Here is a 25,776-nt window from a genome sequence, read left to right on the forward strand (position 1 = left end):
GGAAAAGTCATTTGACTCTTACTTTATGCAAGGCAGCTGGCAACGTCAGCAGTAGGTAATGAGAACTAATTACTGCTGGGTTTTAAGCTGTGTTCACAACACAGCTTCATTACGCTTCGCTAGAACAAAAGGGAAGTGAGGGAAGAATTAGCTTCTGCCTCAACCAAAAATGAGATTACTCATTTCCATTATACTTTTAGAACTGGGGAGCTAGTATTTTAGTGGGTCTGCTCTACAATCCCAGAATACTTTCCATGCGAGTATAATCATAGGCCAATGCATTCCCTGGGGTTGAAGTTGAGCTTTGAGGACAATGAGCTGCGTGCACTGGCTCAGTAACGCTGTGCAGACACAGGCAGTTAGTGTGGCACGCTCTGCTGTGGTAAGTGGCGCCTCTGTCAGCCTCTGCTGTTGGATTGCTGCCTCCACAGTTCAACTTTGGTATTTATTAGAGGTTAGTTCCTCCGGGTTAGCTACCTGTCTTTTAAAACTGGGTGTTAAAGCTGTGTAACTAATGGCACAAATGTGGTTTCTGGATGCGGTGTCTTTGCTTAGTGTTGTGTTCCACTGCTCTCCGCTGAAGAGCACTGCTGGGGACCTGAGCCTTGCAGCCTATCATGTGTTATCCTAAAGCTGGCTGCCAGAGGAAGGCCCTGCTTCCAAACAGGAGGTGGAGCTATGAAATGGGCCTTGGTGGGGGAGGATAATCCTGTGGAATCAACGTACACTGGCAATCTATGGGGATTTTTCAGGTTTTGGAAACGAATCCTCGGCTGTAAAGCAAGGGTTAATTTTTCACACGCTTTTTTAGGCAGCAGCTCCCGAGTGAGCTCTGAGTCTTGCGTTGAAGACTGCTTCGAGGAGTTGTTTTAGCTACAGTGGGTTGGAAAGAGGTGGTTCCGCGTTGTCAATCCCCGAGTCCTAAAAAATGTAAGCAAATTCATCCTGAAGTCTTTTTATGGCTTTGGTTAAAGGCAATCTGTAAGGGCTCAGATTCTTTTTACTGGAGAAAAAGTTAGGAGGATGTACCTAGCCTCAAATGTGGGTCTTGCTGGCCTTTTGCGAGTTGTGCGAGTTCAGTGTCACTGGGAGAGAGCCAAGCAAAAGGAGAGCTCCATCGTGGAGAAGAAACGATGAAATTGGCTATGTCAGGTTATGTCAAATACTCCAGCTTCTCTTAAGAATAGAGAGAGGTGCTGGATAGCTGATGTGAACTTTACTGGTCTGTTGGGATGCTGGTGGTGGTGTAGCTACATAAATAACTGTAAACTCCAGAAGCTGGAAGGTGACTCAGGATTCTTTTTGTCTTCCTGGTTCGTGAGTCAGTGTGGACATCCAGACAAACTATTTTGGTGAAAGCATCTGACTTTATGAAAAGAATCTTGTAAAGTAAGAAGAAAACCAAAAAGTTTCAGCTCCAGAAGAATCAAAGTCCTAATCTAGGCTGTGCTGCAAAGCGGCTATACGGACAGAGTCCCGAGTTCACGTTGGGTTCTGTGAACCCGCCTCTTCTAGATAATGTGACATCAGCTCCCATTTTTTTATAACCCTCTCTCTGTACTTTGGCTACTTTTAATATACTTCTTGCATACTGTGTTGTTCCACTATATGTATGTGGAATTTTGTTTGAACTCTCGTATGTCTAAATCCCAGACTTCTTTTTCCGTCAGAACTTAAACCGGAGTAGTGCTGGAATTGTGCTACGCTGGAAACTTGTGTCTCAGTGAAATACTTCCGTTGTTAGACTTGAATTTCTTGCATACCAAACATCAGAGTCTTGCACAAAAAAAGAATGCTGTTATGTCATAGAGCTGTTTATTTTAGGTTCTGTCACTGGTCTGCCTGCTTGAATCCCTTTGAGAGTAGTTAGTGTGTGATCACAGATAATTTCAGGTACAGTATGACACGCCAGATTATTTTCCACAGCGGATGTGTTTGTCGGTGCTGGATGGCTTTCCTGGGGCTCTCCACTGACTGTTGCCAGAGGAGAAGTGAGGTGGCTGAACTCAGCGTGAGTTAGGGGGTGAAGGTAGCTCAGGAATGCTGAAAAGAAAGGAGAGGGAGTTTCCTTCCCCAATTCTTTCATCTGTTGACGATGAGTAACTTCTTGGCAAGCCAGCTCTTGGGTAGTCAGTCCTTGAAACATCACCTGCCCGTTGGGAAGACTTTATGCTGCTTGAACTGTCATTCTTTGTTTCAGCACAAGCTTCTGAGCAGGGATCATGGATGCTCTTGGTGTTTGGGTGAGGAGCGTGTTGCTCAGTCTGTGGTCTTCAGAGGGCTCTCAGGAAACATCTGACAAGGCATGACAAGACCTCTGGGGCCTCTGTCATCCTGGAAAGAGCCCACTAAAGCTGAGGGAAAATGTTCTGTTTCTTGGGGAAACTGGCTGAGGCCTTAAAGGGAAAACATCTTCCTGAAGTAGGTAAAATGTTGTTCTGTCACTTGTCCTTTACTTCAGAAGCTTGAGGCTCTTGCCCAAGGCCAGCCTTCCAGAGGAGTGGAATATAACTGACCTGAAAGTTGGTCTCCTCTCTGGTACACAGAGCTGCAGGTGCTGTGCCTACCTGACAGTTAGCAGCATGGGTGGTAATAAAATGCTGCACGTGCCTGTTGTTAAATCCAAAACCACATGTAATTAGTATGCAAACAAGCATAGGCTTGTCCATAAAAGAGCACACTAATAATCTCCAGCTTCTTCACTGATGCATCAAGCCTTCGAGGAATAGAGTGAAATGCCAGAATTCCTCATCTGAAAACGAGTAGAAAGGACTCTGGAGTGTTTCTTGGCTCTTAGGTACAGTAGGGGAACCTGTTTCTCCTCATTAGAGCACAAGCATTATCCTCAGAAAAAGTTCTGAGTTACCCAGATTTCATGTAGAAAGAGCTGCAAATGGGGCTTTTGCTCTCTGTTGAAGTCTGCTTGGTATTTCTTCCGAACAGGTGGTGGTCCAGATCCCGCTGTTGCCATTTTGTTGTGCTGTTTTTGTCAGTGAAATGCTGCTCAAACCAAAAGCGCCTCTAAAGATGAGGGGGAGGAGGAGAAACACTGATGAAAGACTGAAAAGTCTCCTCTTGTAATCTTACGGGTGGTGTTTTCTCTGCAGATGGTCGCTATTCCAGGAGGAGTGTTCACAATGGGCACTGATGAGCCCGAAATACGGCAAGACGGAGAATGGCCGGCGAGGAGAGTCCACGTTAACCGGTTCTACATGGATCAGTACGAGGTCAGCAACGAGGAGTTTGAGAGATTTGTGAATTCTACGGGGTACGTTACTGAGGTAAGGTGGAAGGGCCTACGGCCTCCTGTCACCTTGCTTTGTGTTGGCAAAACCCCCGTTACAAACGGAAGCTTTTCTCTTCCTGAAGGCTGTCACGGTGCTCGCTTGGGATTTGCGTGTGAGAATGATGCTGATGCAAGCTGTGGAGAGACAAAGTTGTCTTACTGGGGGTCTGAAGGGGCAGTTTGGTGCATACTGTTACGTGTCATGAGTGTCTTCAGATCCCAACTAATGTCTTCCCTGCAGGACGACTGAGGCAGCCTGGGTGACGCTCACGTGTGGCTGACGATGTCTACGCAGGGTTTGGGGTTTTTTTTGTTGTTTGGGTTTTTTTTTTGACCTTGGGGTCCTAAGAACATCTCTGTACCAGTACAACTGTGTTGTTGGGTTTCCCTTATTTTAGAGGAACAGGGGAGAAGGGATTTCAAGAGCTGTGGCAGCTGCCGACTCTGCAGGCTAGTTCAGTGCAGCTCCTTGCTAATGAGCTGAGCAGCAGAAAGCCCTGCTGTCTAAAGAAGATATAATAGCGAGTATAATAATAGTTTTGTGCGTGTTGCGGGGAACAATGGGCGAAGGAAGAATATGTTAAGGTTCTTCCAAGAAAGAAGGTACCTGTGCCGGAGGCTCTGATCTTTCCTGACAGTTGGCTGTTCCTACGCAACTTTCATAAAACCCTGACAGGCCTTTTAGGGGAATAAAAGCCTCGCTAATGATCAGGTCTCAAAGGAGGCACTTTGCTGAATTCACTCGATAAACTGGTTCTCCTTTGGAAGACGGGATGCTTCTGGTTGGATGAAGGGCTGCTTTTATCTATGGCCCTGTTTCTGTTTTGAAGTTCTTGGCTCAATAATTGTGGAAAAAAGGTTGCTTCACAATTTTGAGTGTGAACAGGGCTTACTTGTTGCAAACTGCTTCCAGAATGAGCACGTGCGCCGTGGTATTGAAATGGAGCACTGCATCCGATGGAGTCTGCTCCAGACGGGGCCTCGTGGCTCAGCTGGTGTAGCCGGGTGCTCCACTTACGCTCTCTCCTGTCCCCTCTTCACGTGGGGCCCCTTTTTATGCTGGATTTGGAAAAATAAACTCGGAGTTAGAGTAAACAACACTGATTCTGCAGGGGTTTTTTGGGGATGCAGCTGAGCTGGTTTTTGTGTATTTAAATAATGTCCACATGACTTACTGCGGGTAAACAGAGCCAACCGACTTCTTGGGTTTCTGTTGTTAAGGATAGGCTGAACTCCAGTGGCAAATGAAACCTGAAAGTAAGTAGAAAGCTGAAGGAAAAAAATATCTCCAGAGGTACAGCTGTCTCGTTGAACCGAAAGTATTCTTTTAACAACTTGGGAAAAAAAAAAAAAAAAGCCTTTGATGGAGGCTGTCAGACTGAAACCTGGGGTCCTTTAGGTGGTAAATCTGTTTGTCTGTGGGTCTTTCAGATTGGGCAAGTGAGAGAAATTTTTTTTTTTTTTCTTCTTTCCTTTCTGAAACTGAATAGGTAAAGGTTACGGTCGCATGCTAGAGCTTCTTGCAGTTTGGGTGGTGAATGGGCTCCTGCTTTCAAACTGTGTTTCTTGAAGAGTTCTGAGCGTGCAGAGGCAGCCCATGGTGATCATTCTCTGTCTTTGGATGCCTGTAATAAAGTTAAGAAATTGAGAAGGGCAAATGTGTTGAATTCTGCTAATGTGTTTTGACTTCCCTAGTGCATCAAGTCACTTAGTTTACCATGGGGAAAAAAACCCTCTGTTGGCATCATGTACTGTGATTCATTCAAATAATTTGTATTTCTTGTTTCTTTGGGGTTTATATAATGCTAGATATAATGATTGGGTTTCTTTTAACTCTTCTGTTGTTGTTGTAACAGCGCTTTAAAACATGGTGCTAGTGATGATGGAGCAGTAAGTGACAAGGCTCAAGTCCTTTATTGTGGTTCCCAAAGGAAAAATAAGAGCAATGAAATGTGCCCTTGAACGTCAGATGATTGACTGTAGCATTTTAAAGCAGTTGGGACAACTGGAACTGCGTTTTTAACTAATAAAAGTAAAAACCTTTGCGGAAGCTCTGTGAGCTGCCATCTGTCCAGTGGCTGTTGCAGAACGACGGCATCCAGAGATAAAATCCCTTCTCTTCTGAGATAGCTTCCTTGAAAGAGAACTCGGAATTACTATTAGGATTCCCTTATCCTTGATAAAATAAAGCTGTAAATGTGAGTGATGTTTTTAAGAATAACGTTCCTTTGATAATACGGTTGAATCTTTTGTTCTTTCTGTAGGCAGAGAAATTTGGCGATTCCTTTGTGTTTGAGGGAATGCTGAGTGAAGAAGTGAAGGCTGACATCCACCAGGCAGTGAGTAACACAGCGGGGTAAAACTGACTTGGCAATCGCTGGGGTCGGTGGATGTGTTAGCAATAATATCTAGATTGTGTGGTATTTCCAAAGCCATGGACAGAAACGGGGTTTATGGAGGGGAGTTTGGCTTAGGACAATAGACTCCCTCACGTGTGGAGGAGTTACAGTCTATTCTCTGCTCTGCTTTTCAAACAAACAATTTGGAAACAAATAATCTGTTCCTGGTTAGCAAAAGTTACCATCAGCCCCTTCTTGTCTCTTTATTTTGCCTCATAAACGAGAGATCTGTAGGACTGCAGTAAGTGGTGCAGGCATACGGCTGTTTATTTGTGTCAGCAGCGACGCAGCGATGCTTCAGGAGTTGGGATGTCAGTCGTGGCTCTGCTGAGCGCTGTGCTGTGTAGGCAAAGCAAGGAGCGCTGCTGGCCCCAGAGCGTACGGACGGGTGGCTGGCACGCTCTGCCGACGCAGTCTGGTGTCCAAACAGCGGGGGTAAAGCCCAGATCCTGCCGATTTAAGAAAATGAGGATAATCTGTGTATCTGGTACGATAGTGATGCTTGCATGAGTGCTGTTTCTAGGTTGACTGGAGGCAAGTATTCCAAAGAAGTGCCAGGTGAGTGGAAGGGAATATTGATTTTAAAAAAAAAAGAATTAAAAAAAATTCAGTAGTGAAGCTTCTCTGCCCCCCTTTCCTCTTTATTTCTGTTGTGAATGTGTGGCTGAGCCTTTCTTAGGCTTCATTTACCTCCACTTTACTATTAACAGGTCACTTAACCTTCACAGCTCCCTACAGTAAGCAGATTATGTCTTGTCGTCATCCAGATGAATTTATCTGCTTGGAGCAGGAGTTGGGAGAAGATGACCTCCTGAGGTCCCTTCCCATCACAACTATCGTTGGGTCTGATGAACACGCTGCATTTCCAGATCCCTGGTCCCGTGCCTTTAAAAAAGGCCTTGGAAATGAAGCATTCCGATGGTTAACTTCCTTCGGGAGCAGCGAAGTGACCTTGGCTCCTTTGCCACTGCCTGAGTTGGGAAGAGAATGCCCGCAAGGCAGCGACAAGGGCGGCAGGACTGGAACGGCCTCTCTTGGCAATAGTCCAGTTAGACACGCGCGAGCGTTGGTGCCTGTGGGGCAGCACACCTTTTTCTTGCCACCTTTTGCCCCTTCTGATGCTGGGTAAGCAAGGAGAGGGAGGTGGGACAGATGGAGAGGAAGTTATTGCTTTCAGTGAGCAGCAAGGTTTCACTTGGGCACGCCATTTAATCCAAGGTACAACTTCAAGAGTCTGGAGGAGTGTTGCTGATTACGACAAACAACTGGGAGTACCTGGAGCTTTTCTATTTAGTCATTTCTTTTTCTCCAAAATGGTTTATCGCACAAAAATAATTTTTTTCCCACGTGCGTGGTGCAGTACCTCGGAGTAGTGAATATTCATTGTTCTATGTAAATGATGCTCTTGGTTGAGGGGGGAAGTCTGTAGCGTTTGGTTTTTATCTTCAAGGGGCAGACTGGCAGATCAGAGGTTTCAAGAAGCCCAAAGTGAACGTGTGCTGTGAATGACTGGCAAAAAACGTGGGGTTTTGTTTCCTACTGCAAGGAAAAGAAGATTCTAAGAATGGTTTGTTATCTCTTAATTCAGGACTAACGTGTTTGTACTGTGAGATATAAGAGGACTTCCCAGATCCTTGCATAAGGGATGCTGAAGGTAGAATAAATGCAGATGGGCTCATCTCATCTTCACAGCAGTCGGTATTGGAGAAATTCTTTTTCCTGCCCTAGTTCTGTGATGCAGAAATCCCTAAATCAGGCTCGCTGTTTGAAAAGAAACAAACCAACCCGAAGAATGCTGGTGTAAGCTCAGTCTTGGCTACTTTATAAACACACACAGAGTGTTGGGAGCCACTTTCCTGGGTGTGTCAGCCAAATTTTGAAGTGTTGGCTGTAATGGGAACAGAAGGAGTATTGTGCCAGAGAGCTGGAACGGAGCCCAAACTGGTCTTTTTTGGCTGCCTCTTGACGAAGGTTTTCTGTGTTTGTTAAAAGTAAACTTGAGGAGACTGTCCCTTTGCCATGTTTGCAGTATTTATTGTCAGCTCATTTTGCGAGTTGCTGGCATGCACAGAACAGACACAGGGAAAGATTGTACTAATTATTTCGGTAAAGTGAGCTGGAGAATAGTGCCTGCCTGCCTGGTAGTTTGGCACTTCTTAGCTTTATGCTGATGCTGAGGACAAGCTTATGTTCTAAAACATGGTAATATTGTGAGGAGGTGAAAAAGAAACTAGAAGCTGCTTTTCTCCCTCCTGCCTGCCTGCCCCCTCACCAGCTACGTACCACGAAATCCAGCTTTTAGCGAGGAACTTATGTCTGCGAGGAGAAGGTGTCAGAAGGCAGCTCAGCGGTAGAGCTGGAAAGAGAACTCTGATGTCTGAAGATACAGCTTAGAATCTTATCTGTATGTGCTTCTGCCTCTCAAAACTGCCTTCTTGTTGTTCCCGTGGGCATTGTCTTTGAGAGCTGCTGAGTAGTGCGCAGCCCCGAGATGTTCCGAGGGCCTTTGGGTGTCGTGGCAGTGCAATTCCTAGAGCAGAACAAGCCTCCTTCCGTCGCAGGGAAGGGGAGCATCAGCCCTGGGACGTGGTGTTAGAACAGAGCATAGTCAGGCCGCTCCTCAGACAACCAAATTCGGTGTAGGCCGTGCTTGTCCTGCCCCACTGAAACCAATAAAATGCACTAGCAGTTTTCTAGGGATTGTGCTTTTGAGAAACAAGTTGCTATGGACAACTTGAAAGAAACTTCTTATTGCTAAAATGCAGAAGCGTCCCAACCGTGGGGCAGGGACTTTAAGGGTTCTCCAAAAGCAAATGCTTCCCAGGGACCTGCAAGCTCAGATTAAACGCTAGGAAATAAAAGCTAGCTGCTTGTTACGTTGCCCAAAATGTTTAAATTCTACTAGTGTCTGCTGGGGGTGAAGGGAATCTAATGCTATTCAATTCCTTTAAAGACCAAACAAAGAAGTGAGCCCATTTTAGGACTTGGCTACTGCCGCGTAACCATTCAAATGTCGTCGGGAAAAGTGTAAATTGCGTGAAGTTGGTTTGCATCAGCAGGTTGTAAGGATCAGCAATAGAGAAGGTGAAGGCTTCTCTCTCAATGTATACCTTGATCAACTGATACTTTAGCTTGTGGCGTGTGTCTTCTTGAATCATAACTATCACCGTGAAAAGCAGAAAGAAGATACAAGCGTTGGTGTGTTACTGGTACTGGAAAACCCTCCACCAGACTGATGGGAGAAGGACGATATTTTTACTTTGCCTCGGTGGCTCAGGCGTGTTTTGATAAGGCTTTTCTCCAGCTGAAGCACAGGGGTGCTAAATGCAAATGTGGATCTAGGGGAAGAGCAACAGGAATGTGTGTTTTGGAAGCGGTATTGCATGTGCAGTGAAGGAATTGGGGAGAGGTGGAAGTGCAGATGCTGAACTACGCGGTACACGACAGCCTCTGTACCTCCTGTCTGTTGGGGAGGATCTGGGGGTTTGGGTCTGTTTGGCTGCTTTGGCTTCTCCAGTTCTTAAACCAGACAAATTTGTCATAGGCCCTCGAAGGCAGCAGACAGCTAAATGAGAGCAGAGGTGGGGCTGGTGAAAGCTGAGGCAGGAGCAGACCAGCTTAGCACGTAGAATAATTGTCGGAGCTTTGGGTGTGCGTTTCCTGGAGGTGAGGTGGTCTAGATAGCCGCTGCTGCGGGGAACGTAGGCTGGACCTACCGCCCCTCTGGAAGGGAAGCAGTAAAAAGGGGTGTAGCAGCCAATAACTGAATTGTTCTAGACTTCTGGGAACTCGAGTTTTAGTTTTGGCCTCGAAGTTTGGGGTGGTAACGTGGCAGGGAGTGCAACTTTAGCCCTGTGACAGATGAGGGTGTTACTGATAGAATTGGCGAGGACTTTCTCCAATAAAAAAGGATTTTCTGAGGCGAGGGTGGAAAGTCCTTTGAAACCCAAACGTTTTGTGTGGGCTTAAAATGTTTTGATACAATCAGTTCTCAGACTCGCAGATTAAAACCAGCGACTAATTACTGCATCTATTACAGCTATTGACTTACGGCCTCTATTGCGTACTTGGCCTTTGGTTTAGATGTCACAGATAAAACGCTGCCTAGAATTGCCAATAGCTTGGCGCTTGGAGGTTATTTTTTGCTTTCCCTCTCTATTGAGAGAATTTTGGGGAAATGGAAAAAGCTCAAAATTTAGAGATTTTGCTGCCCTTACTTTATGATGAAACTGTTTTGCTGCTCTTTCATCTCCCTGACTGAGTTAAGGAGGAAGTAGAGAGGGAGAAATGCATACTCAGTGCTGCTATTCCACGGCTTTGTAAAATGCCATTTATATGGCATTTTAATGTATCCTGGAGCAAAAAGCATGGGGATTGTGTCTGTGAAATGAGAAGGTACTGAGGCGTGCTTGCCAGCGAGGGGATTTGAGAGCTCTTGCAAATAACTGCGAGAGTTTTGCCCGCTGTGCAGCTACCATGAAGAAGGCAAACAGGATAGCACTTACCGAGGCTGGAGTGCAGCGTGAGTCGGATTTGCTCACTGGAGAGTGGCGGGAACATTTTTATCCTTGGCTCGGGGAAGACAGCAAAATTAATTTTTGCTTCTAGGCCAGATAAATTCTGCAATGAAGGGACCGAGAGCATACAAATCCGTGTTCTTCATTTGTCTTTAGGAGGTATTGACTTTCTGCTCGGAGAATGCAATGAGATTAGTTCGCTGGCAGACCTGGGCAAGTACTAATGAGGAGTTCTGGTTGATCTGGAACTATTGGCTGCTGCTTTCGTCCCTGTCTGCGTGGAAACCTCCGCGGTGGTCTTGAGCTGTGCCGTTCACCGTGACAGCAGTGCCTTTAGCCTGTAACTCAGGGCATAGTCCTGTTCTGAAAGCATTACGCGTTTCAGATGAGCCCTTCAGATGAAGGAATGAATGAATGAATGTCATGTTCATTTGGCATTCATAACGTTCAATATGAATAAAAAAGGTAATAATGAAACAAGCCGCGTTTGCAGGCAGGTAGCAGGGCGCGTGTTTGCAGCAGTTACGATGGAGAACGGACCTTCTGACAGCGTGCAGTAGTGACTTGCTCATCTGTGGCTTGCCGGGGGAGCAGGTAGGTTATGGTGTGGTTTGCTGCTGTTAAAATGTCAGCATACGTAGGATGCACACGCAGCACTTGACAGATACACTTAGTGCTACTTGAAGGGTAACTTTCATCTCTACCGCACTTGGCTTTTGCTTTTTTCAGAGAGGAAACTGAAATCAGAGGTTGAGGGGGGTGAGCCTGTTTCCTGCAGCCCCCCCAATGCTTCAGACATCCCCAATAAGGAGCTGGGAAGACGGGGCTATTGAACTGTTCATCTGGATCTTCTTATGCGGTCCTCCCGCTCTGGGGGTAAAGGAGGACGTGCCGGCAGCAGCTCTCCCTGGGAACTCCCGGCTCCGTATCTATCAGTATAAGGTACAGCTCTAAAGCGGGGCATTGCGTGTGCCTCGGGCTGTAGGTGTGTCTGCGAACGCCTCGTTCGTTCCTAAAGCTCGTGTTCGCTTGGCCGTTGGAAAAAGTTACCAGCTTGAGATATTGGCTGAAAAATAGACTTCAGAGGCGGAACTCACCAGGAATATCAATTCCTTAAAAGAGGCTTCTTTGGATTCCAAAACTTGCACTTAATGAATCTTGCTGGATTTTAGTATCAAATAGTTTTGGTTGTTTTTCTTGGAGGATCAACGTAGCTGTGAAGTATTACACTGTGTGAATGAGATTCAATGACCTTTCCTTATGCGAAGGAAAAGGCCCCTTTGTAAAAGCAAGGTGCTAGTTTCCAATTAAGTCTGAAATCTTTAGCTGATGACTTAAAACGTATTTATTCTTATTCTGTAAAGCTTTAGCCTTTCCTTTTTGCAGCACTGCAATTTCAAACTACTTTAAAACACTGAAACTCAAGGCAAACGATATCAATATTCAATATTAAACAAAACCCCTTTTTGCTTTCATTTCTGAGCTGATGAGGGAGGAAAATAAGAACGAAAACAGATTCTTCTGTAACTGGAGCTTTTGGGGAGCTGGGACTTTTAATTGGTAGAATAAATAGCGTGGGACTTGCATGGCATTGCAGAAGCTGGCAATGTCGAGTATTAGTTATCTTCCAGAAAAAAACCACTCGGCTGTCTACTTCTAAGCTGTTTCAGTGTGCCTGGTTACTGGTTTGGTGGAGAATTTGACAACCGTGTTTCAGTTCAGTTTATGGACGCGATTAGGGAAGGTTTGTTCTTCTCTGCGGAGTGCCTTCAAGCACCAATAGGAGTGACAGCTGCCGGTGTAGGTTGTGTCTCCCTTACGCAGCTGCTATGACAACCTCGATAACGGGCTGGGCGAGATCTCTGCTGGCCTGAGCCCTGCCGCGCTGCTCACTTCCACGCTATTTACATTGCCCTGGCTCCCTGACTCCCTTCCAGCTGTTTCAGCTCAAACAGGAGCCCGTTGCTATAGAGATGATGCACTGCACAGAAACGGGGCACGGTCGTGCCGTTCTCGGCGTGCCGATAACAGGGAGCAGCGGGGCTGCAGGCGGGCGAGCGGGGAACGTGCTGGAAGGGTTTGCCTTGCCTTTGGAAAAGGGCTTGAAAACGGAGCGGCACCACGACGTGGCTCCAGCTTGTTTCCAGCCGCCCCGCGTGGTGGGATGTGCTCCGAATCCGACCGCCAAGCCGGATCGGAGCGGGGCGAAGCTTTGTCTCTGCCCTCCGCTGTTTTTTTTCCTCCCTGGCCCAGAGCGGGAGCCAAAGCACTGGGATGCACTGGTGCGGCCGCCCAGGAGAGCTGCTGAATCCCAGTCCGTGGGTCCCACGGGCCGCAGGCAGGTGTAGGTTATCCTTGGCAGAGCGGGCTCCCACGGGGGGAAGGAGGTGCCGTGGTGACACGGGCTTGGGAGCTACGGGTGGAAGGTGGGAGAGACATCTCTGCCCTGAATCTTGGCGAGGGAAGAAGTTTTCGAGGGTTGTTGGGAAACTTAGGAAAATAGGTGTGCAGGTAGTTGTGACCGGGACCCCGCCGAATGTGACTTCTTTCTGGTTTCTGAGGGACAGTGGCTCGTCTGTGGCACAGGAATTATTTTTATTTCTTAAACTCCCTGCCCTACTAAAAATGTTCCATTTTCTATCTGCCTCTTTCTTCAGTAGTTCATTAATCAGCTGTGCAGGGTTTAAGATACGGCTTAGAGGAGGAAAACTTGACAGAGATTTATGTGTATCTGCCTTCCATGGATAAAATAAAACCTCATCCAAAAATTATATTCTTTACTGAACAACCCGTTTTTCTCACATCCTCCTGATGCTAGCAGTGAGGGTGTCCGGACCGCTGGGTGCATTTCCCAGCGATAACGCTTCATAAGGTCCCTGCTTCCAGCCAGTGCACGCGTTGCTTTTGCAGCCAAGAGGATGCTTTTGCAAATTCAAGACGTAGTGCTTAACACAATCGGAGTCAAACCAGTGGTAACCTGTTAAGTCAGCTTCTGGAACTGGCGTGTGTGTGTGTCTCTTTAAGAACCCACCGCTTAATAAATGATTCTTGAAGGGTTTTTCGGACTTCAGACTACTTTTCACTCTGCAAATCTCTTTTCAGGCAGTTGATTCCTGAATTGCTCAAGTTCTTACTCTGCAATAACTTTTGCTGCTTCCAGCTGTTTATCTTGACCTAGTGTATGCAGCCCTTAGTATATTAAAACAGCGCTGTAATGCTGTAGCATGTTAAAAAAGATGTTTGGTGCTACCTGTCTGGACAACAGCGTGAGCTTCTCATCATTTTATGGGCCTGACTTAACCTTAGAATCCACAGCTTTGTTATTTCAAGTGACTTGCTGCGTGTTAGAAATGGAATCAGAGCCAAGATTAGCTACTCCGTGAGTTTATTTTTGGTGATTTTTCTAATACATGGATGTGATTTGGATTTGAAACTTGGAGCTAAAGTGAGGGGTTTTGTTGTTCTTCCAAGAGGACCAGTGCCGTGTTAGGTGCAAGACCAACACAGAAGTTTTCATGGTTATCGGCTGGGGTTTTTGGGCGGGTTTTTAAGGGTGTTCCCCTCCTGCTTTCGCACTCCCAGTAGCGCTGTAATGCTGCTGATGAAACTGTCTCTCCTGATGTTCCCCCCTTTATTTTTTCCTACGTATATTTAAGAAGGAATTTTCTTCAAGATAGTTTTAAAGTAGTCTAAAAATCTTGAAGTCACGAGTTAATGGAGCAATTAAAGTTAGGATATCCCAGCCTGCTTTGAAAAGAAGATTGCCTACTTAAAACTTTGCATTTTTATTTAAGCCGATAGTGGGAGTGTGGGCTTCGGTTCTGCGGATTGCTTCATTTGAGTGGAAAACCTGGAGGTCGGAATTAACTGTTAGTGTAACTGCCCAGTATTCCCATATCGTGGTGTCTTTTCTTCACAGCGCTACGGGTCTGTGATAAGCAGAACTGAATCCAGTTCTTCAGGTTGAATCCTGGAGCAGAGCGCTGGATAATCCAAGTTTTCAGCTGGATCAAACCAAAACAAGCACTGAGCTCCTCCGCCTCTGGAATGCGCTGTGCTGCTGGAGCTGCCCGTGGAGGCAGTTGGGCAACGTTTGGCGGGCGGTTACGTGTCACCGGCTCCGTTAGGAGGGGTGGGCTGTGCTGGAGAGGGTTAACCGACACGAAGGGGATGCTGCCCTCTCGTTGGGTGTCTCTTCAAGATCTGTTCAGCAGCATGTGCTGCTATTTTTACAGAACGAATCTGTTGCCGGTCCACAGAACACATGTTTCGGAGCGAGCGTGAGAAGGCGAAGCATTATGAAAGTAACTGAGCTCGTTAGTGGCAAGGGAGGGCTTTGCTGTATGAACTGCGATGTTGTAATATCTCTGTCTAATTAGCTCTTCCACTAATTAGATTTGGAGCAATTAAAAGCTTTGGGGACTGCTGAGAAGTTTTCTGAAAGGACTGTAAATTTTGGGTACGTGACTTTCTCTTTTGGAAGGAGCATCTTGGTGCGCGCTCGCTGGTGGCAGTGGCTGACTTAGATTAGTTTCCAGTTAATTATTGACGGCTGTTCGCAGTCCATCACCGTTATCACCGTCCTAGTACTATATGTGTAACTTCTCTAAAGATCTGGGTGTTCTGCAAAGACTGGCAGCCATTTGGTGTTCAGTTCAGCAGAGCCAGAAAGGGAAGACGTGCACAAATAGTGCTCTCGTGTGGAGAGACTGTGTTTTCCTTGGTTTAAAATAAACCATTCTGATTGAAAGCATCTGCTTTTTCTTTTGCATAACAAAAATGTTTTCCAAAATTAACATCTTCTAAAGTAAAAGTCTTTGCAGTCTTCTGCAGAGATTTTTTTTTTTTTCTAACCCAAAAACCAGCGGTTTGATTTACAAAAACGTGTTGTGCTTAGGAACTATCGGGATGAAATCCTACTTGTGATCTTTCCGATTCACAGAGAACCTTTAGCAAATGGTATTGCTCCTCTCTTTATTTTCCTTAAAGAGCTGTAAAATTCTAACTTGGGATTTCTGTACTATCTTGAGCGTAGGTTAAAGCTCAAAATATACAAGGAATTGGTCAAATCAGACTAATTATAAACCTATTGACTGTAGCATCCGTTTAGCAGCTCGCTTATTTGGAAGCTGTAGCGCTGTGAGGGTTGAGCAGAGTTTCTTTCTGAATGAAGAGCCCATCTTTGGGTTTGAATGCTCCGTGGCAGAGCTGGAGTTTCTGGTAAGAGACCAAATGCTGCTCATGCCTTTTTGAAAAGGGTAGGGGCTCTGCTTGCGAGAGTGCCGTCGGCTTTGTTAGATACTGAGCCAGAATGGTGTGGCTGGTGGTGTCCATCTATGCTCTTGTCGTGTTAGGGGGGGCGGGAAGATCTCTAAGAAATGTCATTACTTTAGTTGTGTGCCTGAAGGGTCCCATTTAGGTGGAGAGCCCATGGACAGAACGTCCCAGTCCTCAGCAAGCTGCTGGGAGCATCTTTATTTCTTGTGTACTTAACACCAAGGTCTGCCCTTCACCTGCTTTGGAAGAAAGCATCAAAAACCCGTGTGGGGGTGGCTTCCCAGTCCCACAGCGCGGTTAGGGGTTCCAGGGCTCTTGCCCAGAGCTCCCAAAGAGCTGTGGGCTCTTCAGTGAGCTTAGGCCAGCAGCTCTGCTGCTGGAGTCCAGGGTGGTGAGTGATTTACAGCGAGCGCTTCGGTGAGGTACCCAGATGCGTGCTGCAGGCGAAATCTGCGCGTGGGGATGGGAGAAGAGTGACAAGCTGTCACGGGAGCTGTTGCAGCATCGACTGATCAGATGCTTTAAAAATAAGACAGTATGTCTTTGTGTATTAGCAGCACTGCTGTTGCTTAGGCACTTCAGTTTATTTTCCTACCGAAACATTCAAATGAGGGATCTGATGTGTAATTTGGACCAGAGTTGTTCTTAACAATTTGTCATAGCTAATTTTTCTCTCACACACATGTAATTACGGGTTAAATGCTCGTCACTGTTGTAGGATGCAGCTTCCTCTGAGAAGATGCTGTTAAAACTGACTGTGCTGATGCTCTGTCTCTGCTGAGTACCAGCTTTCAGTGACTTTTACTCCTGGACTTTCCTGTGAAGGAGTTGGTGAGTTCAAGGGTAACGCTCTTGGCACGATCCCTACCTCTGTGTGTAACCCCTGACAAAGTTGCTTTAGCAGCATGAGGAAGAACTATTCTACTTCTTCCCTTTGCCGTCTGTTGAGTGGGGAAAGCTGAGGAGCAGGAGAGAGGGCAGAAGTTGCTGACGGTTGTTCTACAGGCCAGTATTAGAGTGGCACCTGGATCCCCCAGGTCTAGGGCTAGCCAGCTGGTAGGTTGTTTAAATCCTAAAGCATTGGAGGTTTATTTCCTTTGAGTTTTGTTCATTATGGAAGTTATCTCGGTAGTAGGAGTATTTTGGAAACAAGCTCTCGGGCTGCTGGCGTAAACTCAGTATTGATGGTTACTGTAAGTGTGGTTTTTTGCCTCAATTTTCTGAAAGGACCCATTGTTAAGTATTTCTAAGCGAATGTGAACCAGAGTAGAACAGTTGAAGGTGCTGTGCACTGACCTCAGCTTTGAAGGAAGCTTAATAGAAGAAATCTTTAACGAATGTGCTCCAGGAATAATTCCTTGGTGTCGCAGAACCAACTTTGAGACTTTTGGTTAGAGGGAGGTACTGAGTGTCTGTGTCGTTACAGGGTATCTTGTCTGCTTGATGTTGCTCAGCAAACCAGCTGGGGGGAAAAAAAAAGGCTTCACTTAACTTCTGTGGCTCTTCTGTCTCCACCTTCTGGAAGCGGATAGCAAATAATTTAAAATCAGCTTACTGAGTTAATTGACTGGAAAGCAAATGTGTGGCAAGATGCGTGTTTTGACCCTAGTTAAAGGACGTCATCAGGGTTTTGTTTTAGTTCTTCCAAAACACTGAGTCTAGGGAGCAAACATTTGGGATGAAAATTCTCTTTAAGCCAAAACTGTCTTTTTTTTTTTTTTTTCAAATCATCTCTGCAGAAGGTGTCAGACCGAAGTCAGCCAGGAGGTGAGCGGGTTTAACTGTGCTGTGGGCACACTGTTGTGAAGGAATAGAATAAAACCGCAGTGTTCTGCGTGACCTCTTCCGAGCCCTACCATCCCAGTGCTCTTGGCTTGTGTTTTCAGAGGTCAAGACCTGAGCGTTTCTGAGGACAGTGTGGTCCACCACAGCTAACGTGCTGAAGGCTGTGCCTTCAAAGAGAATAAGCTGTGCCTCCTATCAGACCTGCAGGTGAGAAAATGTGGAGAGGAAGGAGGGGCAGCCAGGGGCAATACTTCAGAGAGGTATCCTCAGGATTTGGTCTCCCTCTGGCTTGTTTTTGGGTGGTATTTTCCTTGTGCTGTTCCGTACCTCGGGCTATTCCCTGGCCAGCAGGACTCTCTGTGGATCAAACGATCTCCTTGGTTCATCAGAGAGGGTTTGGAACGTCGTGGGTCAGCAGGCAGAGCCATGAGCCGCGAGTGAAAGCTTAGCAGCCTGTTGTCACGTGGTGGTTTTTCAAACAGCTGGGAATTTAAGTCGCCTTCCTTGGCCATTCTTGTCCCTTTTCAGGTTGCAGCTGCTCCCTGGTGGTTGCCTGTGAAGGGAGCCAACTGGAAGCACCCCGAGGGTCCTGACTCTACTATCACCAACAGGTAAGCCATACATGGCCAGTCAGTTATAAAGCAATTGTAAATATACCTGTCAACTTGCACCAGGAGCGCAAGGAAGTGGTTTTTCATTAGTTACCTGTTTGCTGCTGCTTCGGCGACTGTTTCCCCATCTTCTAGTGTGTTACATGCGACACTCGGTGGTCGTATGGTCAATGATGTGGTGGTATCTCAAAAAGGTCTGTAAGCACTTTCCACCCGAGGGGAAAGAGGCCGCACTGCAATGTGCTTCACTTGCGTTCCCATCTGGGTGTCAGCAGCGGAACGGAGTCGATCTGTAGAGGGTCAGTAACTACAGCGCGTTCAGTGCAGGTCTGGGTTTGGAGAGGAACACCGAATACTGGCTGCATGTGGACTCTAGTACGTGTAGCGTGTCCTCCCTCTGGGATCTGGAGGCCTAGCAGATCTCTGGCAGCAGAAGACTGAAGAGTTTTTTGTGCTTTTTACTGTATTCTGACTTTGTGGGCTGATTATTGCAGAAAATCAGTTGTGATTTGTGTCTGGAAGCTCTAAACGCTTCACACAACTGTACTTGTTCTTAGCAGCCTGTAGTTAGTGCCATGCTTTGCTAGCCTGAACCCTGGAACTTGTCGATCCATGTCTTTGTACAGCCTGTTTCCATTCCGAAGTGGAATGAATTTTATGCCTAGAAAATCAACAGGCTTCGTTATTCTCAGGTGCTTTTTGTGGACGCTGCAGCGCTAGCCCTGGGTGGCACGTGTTGGAAGCCGTTGCTCAGCATTGCTGTGTGCTTGCTGGGGTGGGACTGTCGTCCTTTGGGACCTCTCACACGGCAGCTCTTCCTCTCGCTAGGCAGGTGTCAGTGCAGTTGGCACTAGCTGCCTTCGTCAACTAGTTAAAGTTTCAAAACTGCTGTTTGAAAGAAAGTCAGACTCTCTAGCCTAGATCTAGCAGATACTGGCATGTTTTTGAGTCCTCTGAGGACAGGCCTATGTTCGTGTAACATCATCTGATGGCTGAACTGCTTAGTAGCAAGTCCGTTGTCTGTTCTCCAAGGGCAATGAAAGAATTATCTGAGGCAAAAATAGAGATAATATCAGGGGGAGACAGAGAAATTTAGGTCACAGTCAGCAGGTAAGAGCTGGAAACCTGCCATGTAAATCTAGTCTTGTGGAAGTGTGGCCCAAACCTAGCCTAGTACAGCTGCTGGTGAACTTGCCACGGGGAAGTAGCTTAATGGACCGACAGGCACACGCTGGCTTGTGAATTGAGGCAGGAAAGACAAGTTAAGTGGAAGTCCTCTGCATCTGTCTTCTGGACCAGCACCCTCAGCTCTTGAGGTATCTTGGTCTAGGAGGAGGATCCTTGTGACAAGAGTGACTGGGCATTTTTTCTGGAAAAAGAGACCAGGATTGTGAGGGCAATCCTGCAACCAAACCAAAGGAACGGTGGGAGCTTTTGTGTGAACCGTGCACCTTGAAATGCCCAAAGAAAAATACTTTTTTCGTTCAATTTCTGCAGTTTGCTGTGTTGTGGATTGGGTGCTGCAAAAGATGATGTTGCTAAGAGCAGGGACTCTTTCTCATCTCACCTCTCCCTCAAAAACCCCACAGCTGACAGCAAAGAAAGAACCTACAGCAAAGAAAGAACCTGCAGCAAAGAGAAGAGCGCGCAGGGAGTGAAGAGCATTCGCATTAAATTGTGGTGTAAATTTTCCCATTGAGAATCTTGGCTTTTCGTTAAGATACCATTAAACCAGCCTAGCAAGGAGTAGTAATGCTGTCGGCTTTTGGTGTCTTCCCAAGGTCTCTGAGCACCTCCATTTCCACAGCAGCCAGAGTGGTGATAGTTCTTCACTGTTGCCTGCGTGCAGCAGGTTTCTGAGGTGAGAAAGCACAAGCCAGAAATGTTGTTGTGAACTGCAGAGCTGTACATAAAAGCATGGCGAGGCAAACACAAGTTTTTCTCTGGCTGCATTTCCCTTCCAGCACCTTGCTGCCTGTCTTTAAATAGTTTCTTTTCTGTAAAAGTAACTGGTACCTCGTCTGGTTGTAACTGAACTGCGAAACGTCCTCCCAGTCCTTTGTGGCCATCGCTGAAATCAGAGTTTGATGAAACGCTGGGGCTGTGTAGCAGTGAGATGGCCTAGTTCTGCTGCTGATCTTGTCCTGTTTCTTCCCCAGAATGGATCATCCGGTTCTTCATGTTTCCTGGAACGATGCTGTGGCGTTCTGCACGTGGGCCGGGCAACGCTTACCGACGGAGGCTGAATGGGAATACAGCTGCCGAGGGGGCCTTGAAAACAGGTACCTGTCACAGACGTGTCCCTGAGAAATGTTTAAAACTGGGGTTTACTGGGTAAGGACGAGTTGTGCGGGGTTTTATTACCCTCAATGTCCCTTTCTTGTGTAGTACACGTGTCTGTGGTAAGTATCACACTGACTTACTCTGAACAGATTCCTTGAGGTAAGTGAATTTCCCTGAATACTGGTGTGTTGTCATCTGAACTCTGCGGTGGGAGGAGGATGCAGAGGTCCCAGGAGAGCAGGGGATGTGACAAAGTGCCCAAACAGGGCTCTGCAGGGGGCAAAAGGTGTAGCCAAGGGTGACAGAGTTGCAGAAGAGCTGAAGTAAATAACTGCAGCACTGTGGGGCCCCTGGATCCGCCTGTTGCCTGTCTGTGGGCTTGGGGAGGAGAGGAGGATGAGGTGAAGAGCAGGCTGGTGTCTTCTCCACCTTGGGTCCTGGACTCCTTGCTGCACAGGGCAGGGCTGTCTTTCCTCCTTCGTGCACGAATTGTCCTCTTGCTCTCCTTGTAAAACCTGCGAGGTGTTGGTACAAACGGAACGATACCAGCAGCTCTGCAGGGCTGGGTGAGGAGGAAGGGGGATGTGTGTGGTGTGTCTCATTTATTTATTTATTTATTTTAATTGAAAAGTGTTTGGCAACTGTTCTTCTGTATCTCTTGTAATAGACTTTTCCCATGGGGCAACAAGCTTCAGCCCAAAGGTCAGCATTATGCCAATATCTGGCAGGGAGTGTTCCCCACTAACAACACTGCAGAAGATGGGTACAAAGGAACTGCGCCTGTAAGTGTGTCTCAAAGTGAATTAATTGTATGGAAATGAACTTAGTCTTCCTAAAATTGAGGTCTGTGTTCAACACCATGAACTGGGGCTGTTTGCCATTCCTGTACTCTATCACCTTTAGATTTTTTACAGTTAACAGTGTAGTTCACTGCAGACTTGGGTATTACCAAGGGACACTTTTAAAAAAGCTAATTGCAAAGTAAAGATTACTTTCATTCTAACTTTTAGTTCTTCTCAAACTGACCTCTTTTCCCCCTTTCCAGTCTATAGTCAGAAGCTGAAATACTTTCTGCCTGCACTTCTGGCATTACAAGTTTTTGAACTCTCAGGTTTTTGGGTAGTTGTTCGTGAGGCAAAAAAAAGATGCAATAGTTTAAAGGAAATGAAACTTCCCTTTTTGGAAAGGTTGAGTGTGTCTAGTATGGGAAACAATGGAGTGGGATTTTAAAGGCAATCAAGAATGTGAGTGAATTATTAAATGATAGTTAAAGTCAGTCCAAAAAGTTTCATCAGGAGAGAAGCCTGCACATGCACGAGTTGCTTTTCTTTGATGGGAAGGGGAACGTGGAAGTTCTAAGCATGGGCATGGAGGTTGGGTCACTACTGCCACATGTGTTGGTCAGACAGTGCCTCTCCTCAGAGGATCAGTCTCCAAAGCCACGGAGGACATGTGGTGCTGAGAACATAGAGGGTGATGAGAGTTCATCCTGTTTTGTTGAACTGGAGCAGGTAAAAGCGTTGCAACCCCGCACTACTAGTTTGGTGTCCGCTGTTGCGATGCGGAGGCCGAAGGCCCTGGGACGGCCTTTCAGCAGGCTGGCCTGCAGGACTAAAAACCTGCCTTCACGGCGAGTGGTTACAGAGCCGGCCCTTGTTCCGTATCCTGTACAGGTCACGGCGTTCCCTCCCAACGGATACGGCTTGTACAACATTGTAGGAAACGCCTGGGAGTGGACGTCTGACTGGTGGGCTGTTCATCATTCCACAGATGAAGCCCACAACCCGGTAAGTATTTTATTGGCATCCCATAAAGTACAGAATTCCCCTACTCTGGTCTGGTTGCTGTTTGGGAACCTCCTGTTCTTTCCTCCTCTCTACTCAGGGTGGGCTGGGCTGCGTTCTGGGGAATTAGGAGCTATCACACCACAGGTCATCAACACGGAAGTTGTAGTGCCATTTTACTTCTGTATTTTTTGTTGGACAGGCCTCTGCAACTGGTTAGCAGTTGAGTACTTCCAAACTGGCATCGTATTGCATAAATCAAGAATTTGCCAATGAAGTGGAATTACTTTCAAAAAAAAAAAAAGGAAGGTTTTTTAATTTGTTTATGTTGTTACAAGCTGTACTACTCTTTTTTTTTCCTTTGCTAAGTAGAGTACAAACCACTCTGCGTTATCTCTATGGCTGATACTCGCTCGTTTAAAACTCAATATGTAATAAAGCCAAAGTTCATGGGGAGAAGTATTTTACTGGGCTTTGAGAGGTTAATCTTTGGGTTTCTCTGTGGCAGGCAGAGAAAGGGGTCCTGCAGGGTAAGCTTTGTACGTGGGGGTTCTCATGAAGTACCTCTCAGCAGGTTCAAGTTCTAGTATTACATGTTCTCTCTCGTTTATCTGAGAAATGCGCTGCTCTGCTCTCACAGAGCTTGTTTTGTTCAGACAGAGTTACCTGTAATGGCAAAACCAATTCAACCTCACGGGGCAGGAGCTGGCTGCTGCAGGATTTGTTATCCCCATGGAGTATGCGATGTGTAGCCTTTGGCATGCCCGTCATAAGCCTTTCTGGGAAGTCAGCAGTTGGGAATGGCTTGAGGAACTTGCCAAACCTTTTTTTTTTTCTTGTTTTGCTGTTCTGCACGTTGCAGAGGTTAACAGTCTGCTGTTCTTCCAGGAGGATGTGTCTAGTGAGAGGAATCAGACACATGCTGGGGTCTAGATCGCTCTAGATGGGTACTAGCTGCTCCATCACACTGATGGAGCATCCGGAGATCTCCGAACCCATACTGATCACACCAGTTACTTCTTATCCCAGTAAGATACCACAGGCTTCTCTAGTGGCTTCAGCTGTGTGTCCCACAGTGCACTAAGTACATCTTCCCAAGTAACTGAAATGGTTGCAAGCTTGGACTAGATGATTTCAATGGTTTAAAAGGTTCTACTAGATGATCCTTGAGGTCCCTTCCAACCTGGCATTCTATGAGTCTATGGCATACAGCTTTTTTTATCTCCTTGTTTGGTTTAAAACAGGATGGACCATTCTCTGGGTTTTGTTGGTAGGCAGTCTGAGTGGCCTAGCAATGGCTCAAGAACCTCCTTTCCCTTTGGGACCTTGGCCGTGTTGTGTCTCCGTCTACGACCTCTTTCGTGTTTTGCACAAATTCATGTGATGTGATTTGAGTATTTCACAGTACTCAAAATGCTCTGAACTGTCCCTTGACTGCATAAACACACCTGTCTCTCCCACCTTAGCTCGTGGCTTCCATACAGAATCGCAGAACGGTAGGGGTTGGAAGGGACCCCTGGAGATCATCTCGTCCAACCCCCTGCCAAGGCAGGTTCAAATACACAGACACAGCTGAAATTTATGTAAAACTTACACTTCGCCCTCAGACTGGAATTTTTTTTCCCTGTTTGCATATTGCTTGATTAGGACAGAAGCATCTGCTGTCTTGCAGTTCTGTTCCCATTCCGGTGGGTGCTTTATATGCAAGGAAGGTTAATTTTATGTTTTTGGTACCTTCCCAATGGAAATGAGGCCAGTCTAAGAGCAACATTTCTAAAGATGAAGCGAATTTGGCTGAAAGTGAAGCACAATAAAACTAGCGAAGTTTCCCCTGTCAGAGGGAGTGAGTATTGATTCGATTGCAGCCTGGGGAGTCAGGGGAGGAGGAGAGTGAGCCAGGCTGAGCTTTCCCTCCCAGACTGTGTGGTCACCTGCCATGGCTTGTACCAGGGAAGCTCCTGCTCTACCCCTTCTGCTGCTGAAGCCTCACCTCGGTGCCTGGCACCAGCGCACGGTGATCAGCATGGGCTGCCTTGGCTGGAGCGGAGGCGAAGGACCCCCTGCCCCTCACACCCTCGCAGAGACAAACGGCGTCCGTGTCCCCGGGAGAGAGCACGGGTCTGGCAGCTGGTGGCGTGTTGCGGCTGTCCCCGTCCTCGTTCATCTGTTCCTCCTCTGCCTCAGCTCTGGCTGCTTGTTTGTCCCGTCACCCCTCGGGGCAGGGAAAAGCGCGTGGCGCTGGGGAAGTCGTCTCGCCCAACGAGGAGCGGCAACACTGGGAAACCAGAACAGAGTGACTAGGCCAAGTCTGGAGAGTGAAACCACTTTTGTGTGCGATAGAACTCAGAAGTCACAGAGCTCGGCTCCCTTGCACCTGGCTGTGTTCCAGAGGTTATTTGCTGTGGTAATCAGGGCAAGAACCTCCAGGAGTCTCCACCCCAACTGTAGCTCTCAGCTAATCCGTTCCCTGCCACTGGTGCTAGTTAGCTTCATCTTAGTCTGTTTGATCAAGAAAAATAGATTTCTCTGCCTGTGTCGGCCTTCCCAAGTTGCACAAGGTCCAGCTGGCCAGAATGGCGTCTCTTGCTGAACTACAGACAATGTAGACAATTGTGAGACAATGCTTGGGGAAAAATAAAACCTGTCTCTTAAGAATTGCCGTGGTGCACTGTCATTAGAATGGCTTATTTGAACGAAACACCTTCGTGTTTGTAACATCAACGCACCAGTGCTGCGGTGTTAAACGAAGGTGATGGTGAGAAACAAGTGAATTTTGCTCTCTGCGGCTATGAGTTTGCCAAGGTTTTTAATTTAGGCGTAAACATTTTGCATACGCTTCAGAAAGTATTTAAAAATTAGGTGTTAACAATGATGCTTTTAGGGGTTGGTTGGTTTTTTTTTTGGATGGAAACTAATTGTCAGAGCCTAGTGTCTGAGGCAGAGCCCTTCAAAGTGAATTCCAAAGGGTTTTTCTGATTAAATGGATAAGGAAAGTGAATCTCATAATGTGAAAAGGTGTCTCAAAATAGCCAGGCTGCAGTATCTTCTGAGACATTAAAAATGATTAGCACCGTATCTATCAGAGCCAATCTCTTCAGTCTCTCCAGAGTACAAGTCAGCATAACCTATATATAGGATGTGTTCTTTCAGTCTAAAAGACTAGGAATTCTTCTAGAGGGTCAGACCTTAGTGAAAGTTTTTTAATGTACTTAGTTTAACATTTGAGATCTTCAAAGCAGTTTCCTAGTTCTGGAGAGATTTTGGGTGTCCTGTGCATTGGTGACGAGGAGTGGATGGAATTTTGCACACAGATTCGGGTTGGGATTTTTCCTGTAATTGATGGGCTTGCGTACACAAATAGTTACCGAGGGCAAAAATAAACTGGGACACCTGAAAGGGCTTTGTGAGTTGCTCTAACAATGGAACAAACGATGGCTTTCCTCTTCTTTGCCAGGTGTAGGACCTGTGCAGGGGCGTATTGAAGGCAAATAAACAAACTTGAAAGATTTTTGTGCAGCTCACGAAGTAGAGAGAATGCAGAGCTTGGCACGATGTCCTTGAAATGATAAGCTGTGATGTGCCAGGAACGCTGGACGCCGTTGGCAACAGTGAGGGCTTGGGGCTGCAGCCAGAACCTTCAAGGCAGTGGCACTGAAAGGCATCGCGGCCTGTCATGGAGGTAGCTGTTAAGAGCAGAGCGTTAGTGTAACTGGGGATTTGTTTGTACAGACCTTCCTTTGAGAACTTAAGTAGACCCTTCTACAGCTAAAACTCTCCTCGGCTATCGTGGTGCAGACACTCTTTGCACAGTGGTAGTGGCTAGTTCAAAACGTG

General features: G+C 46.6%; 1 protein-coding gene across 1 annotated transcript in view; it reads left to right on the plus strand.

The window, feature by feature from the left end:
• Positions 1-25,776, plus strand: part of SUMF1 (sulfatase modifying factor 1) — a 37,948-nt gene that overhangs the window by 2,187 nt on the left and 9,985 nt on the right. Inside the window, exons 2-7 of the mRNA XM_086469837.1 lie at positions 3,108-3,281; positions 5,551-5,625; positions 17,793-17,875; positions 20,035-20,157; positions 20,826-20,940; positions 21,832-21,945. Coding sequence (XP_086325963.1) covers positions 3,108-3,281; positions 5,551-5,625; positions 17,793-17,875; positions 20,035-20,157; positions 20,826-20,940; positions 21,832-21,945 — 684 coding nt within the window. The remainder of the gene's footprint in view (positions 1-3,107; positions 3,282-5,550; positions 5,626-17,792; positions 17,876-20,034; positions 20,158-20,825; positions 20,941-21,831; positions 21,946-25,776) is intronic.

Source organism: Leptosomus discolor, chromosome 9 (genome assembly GCF_034619465.1).
Source record: "Leptosomus discolor isolate bLepDis1 chromosome 9, bLepDis1.hap2, whole genome shotgun sequence".
NCBI classification, from domain to species: Eukaryota; Metazoa; Chordata; class Aves; order Leptosomiformes; family Leptosomidae; genus Leptosomus; species Leptosomus discolor.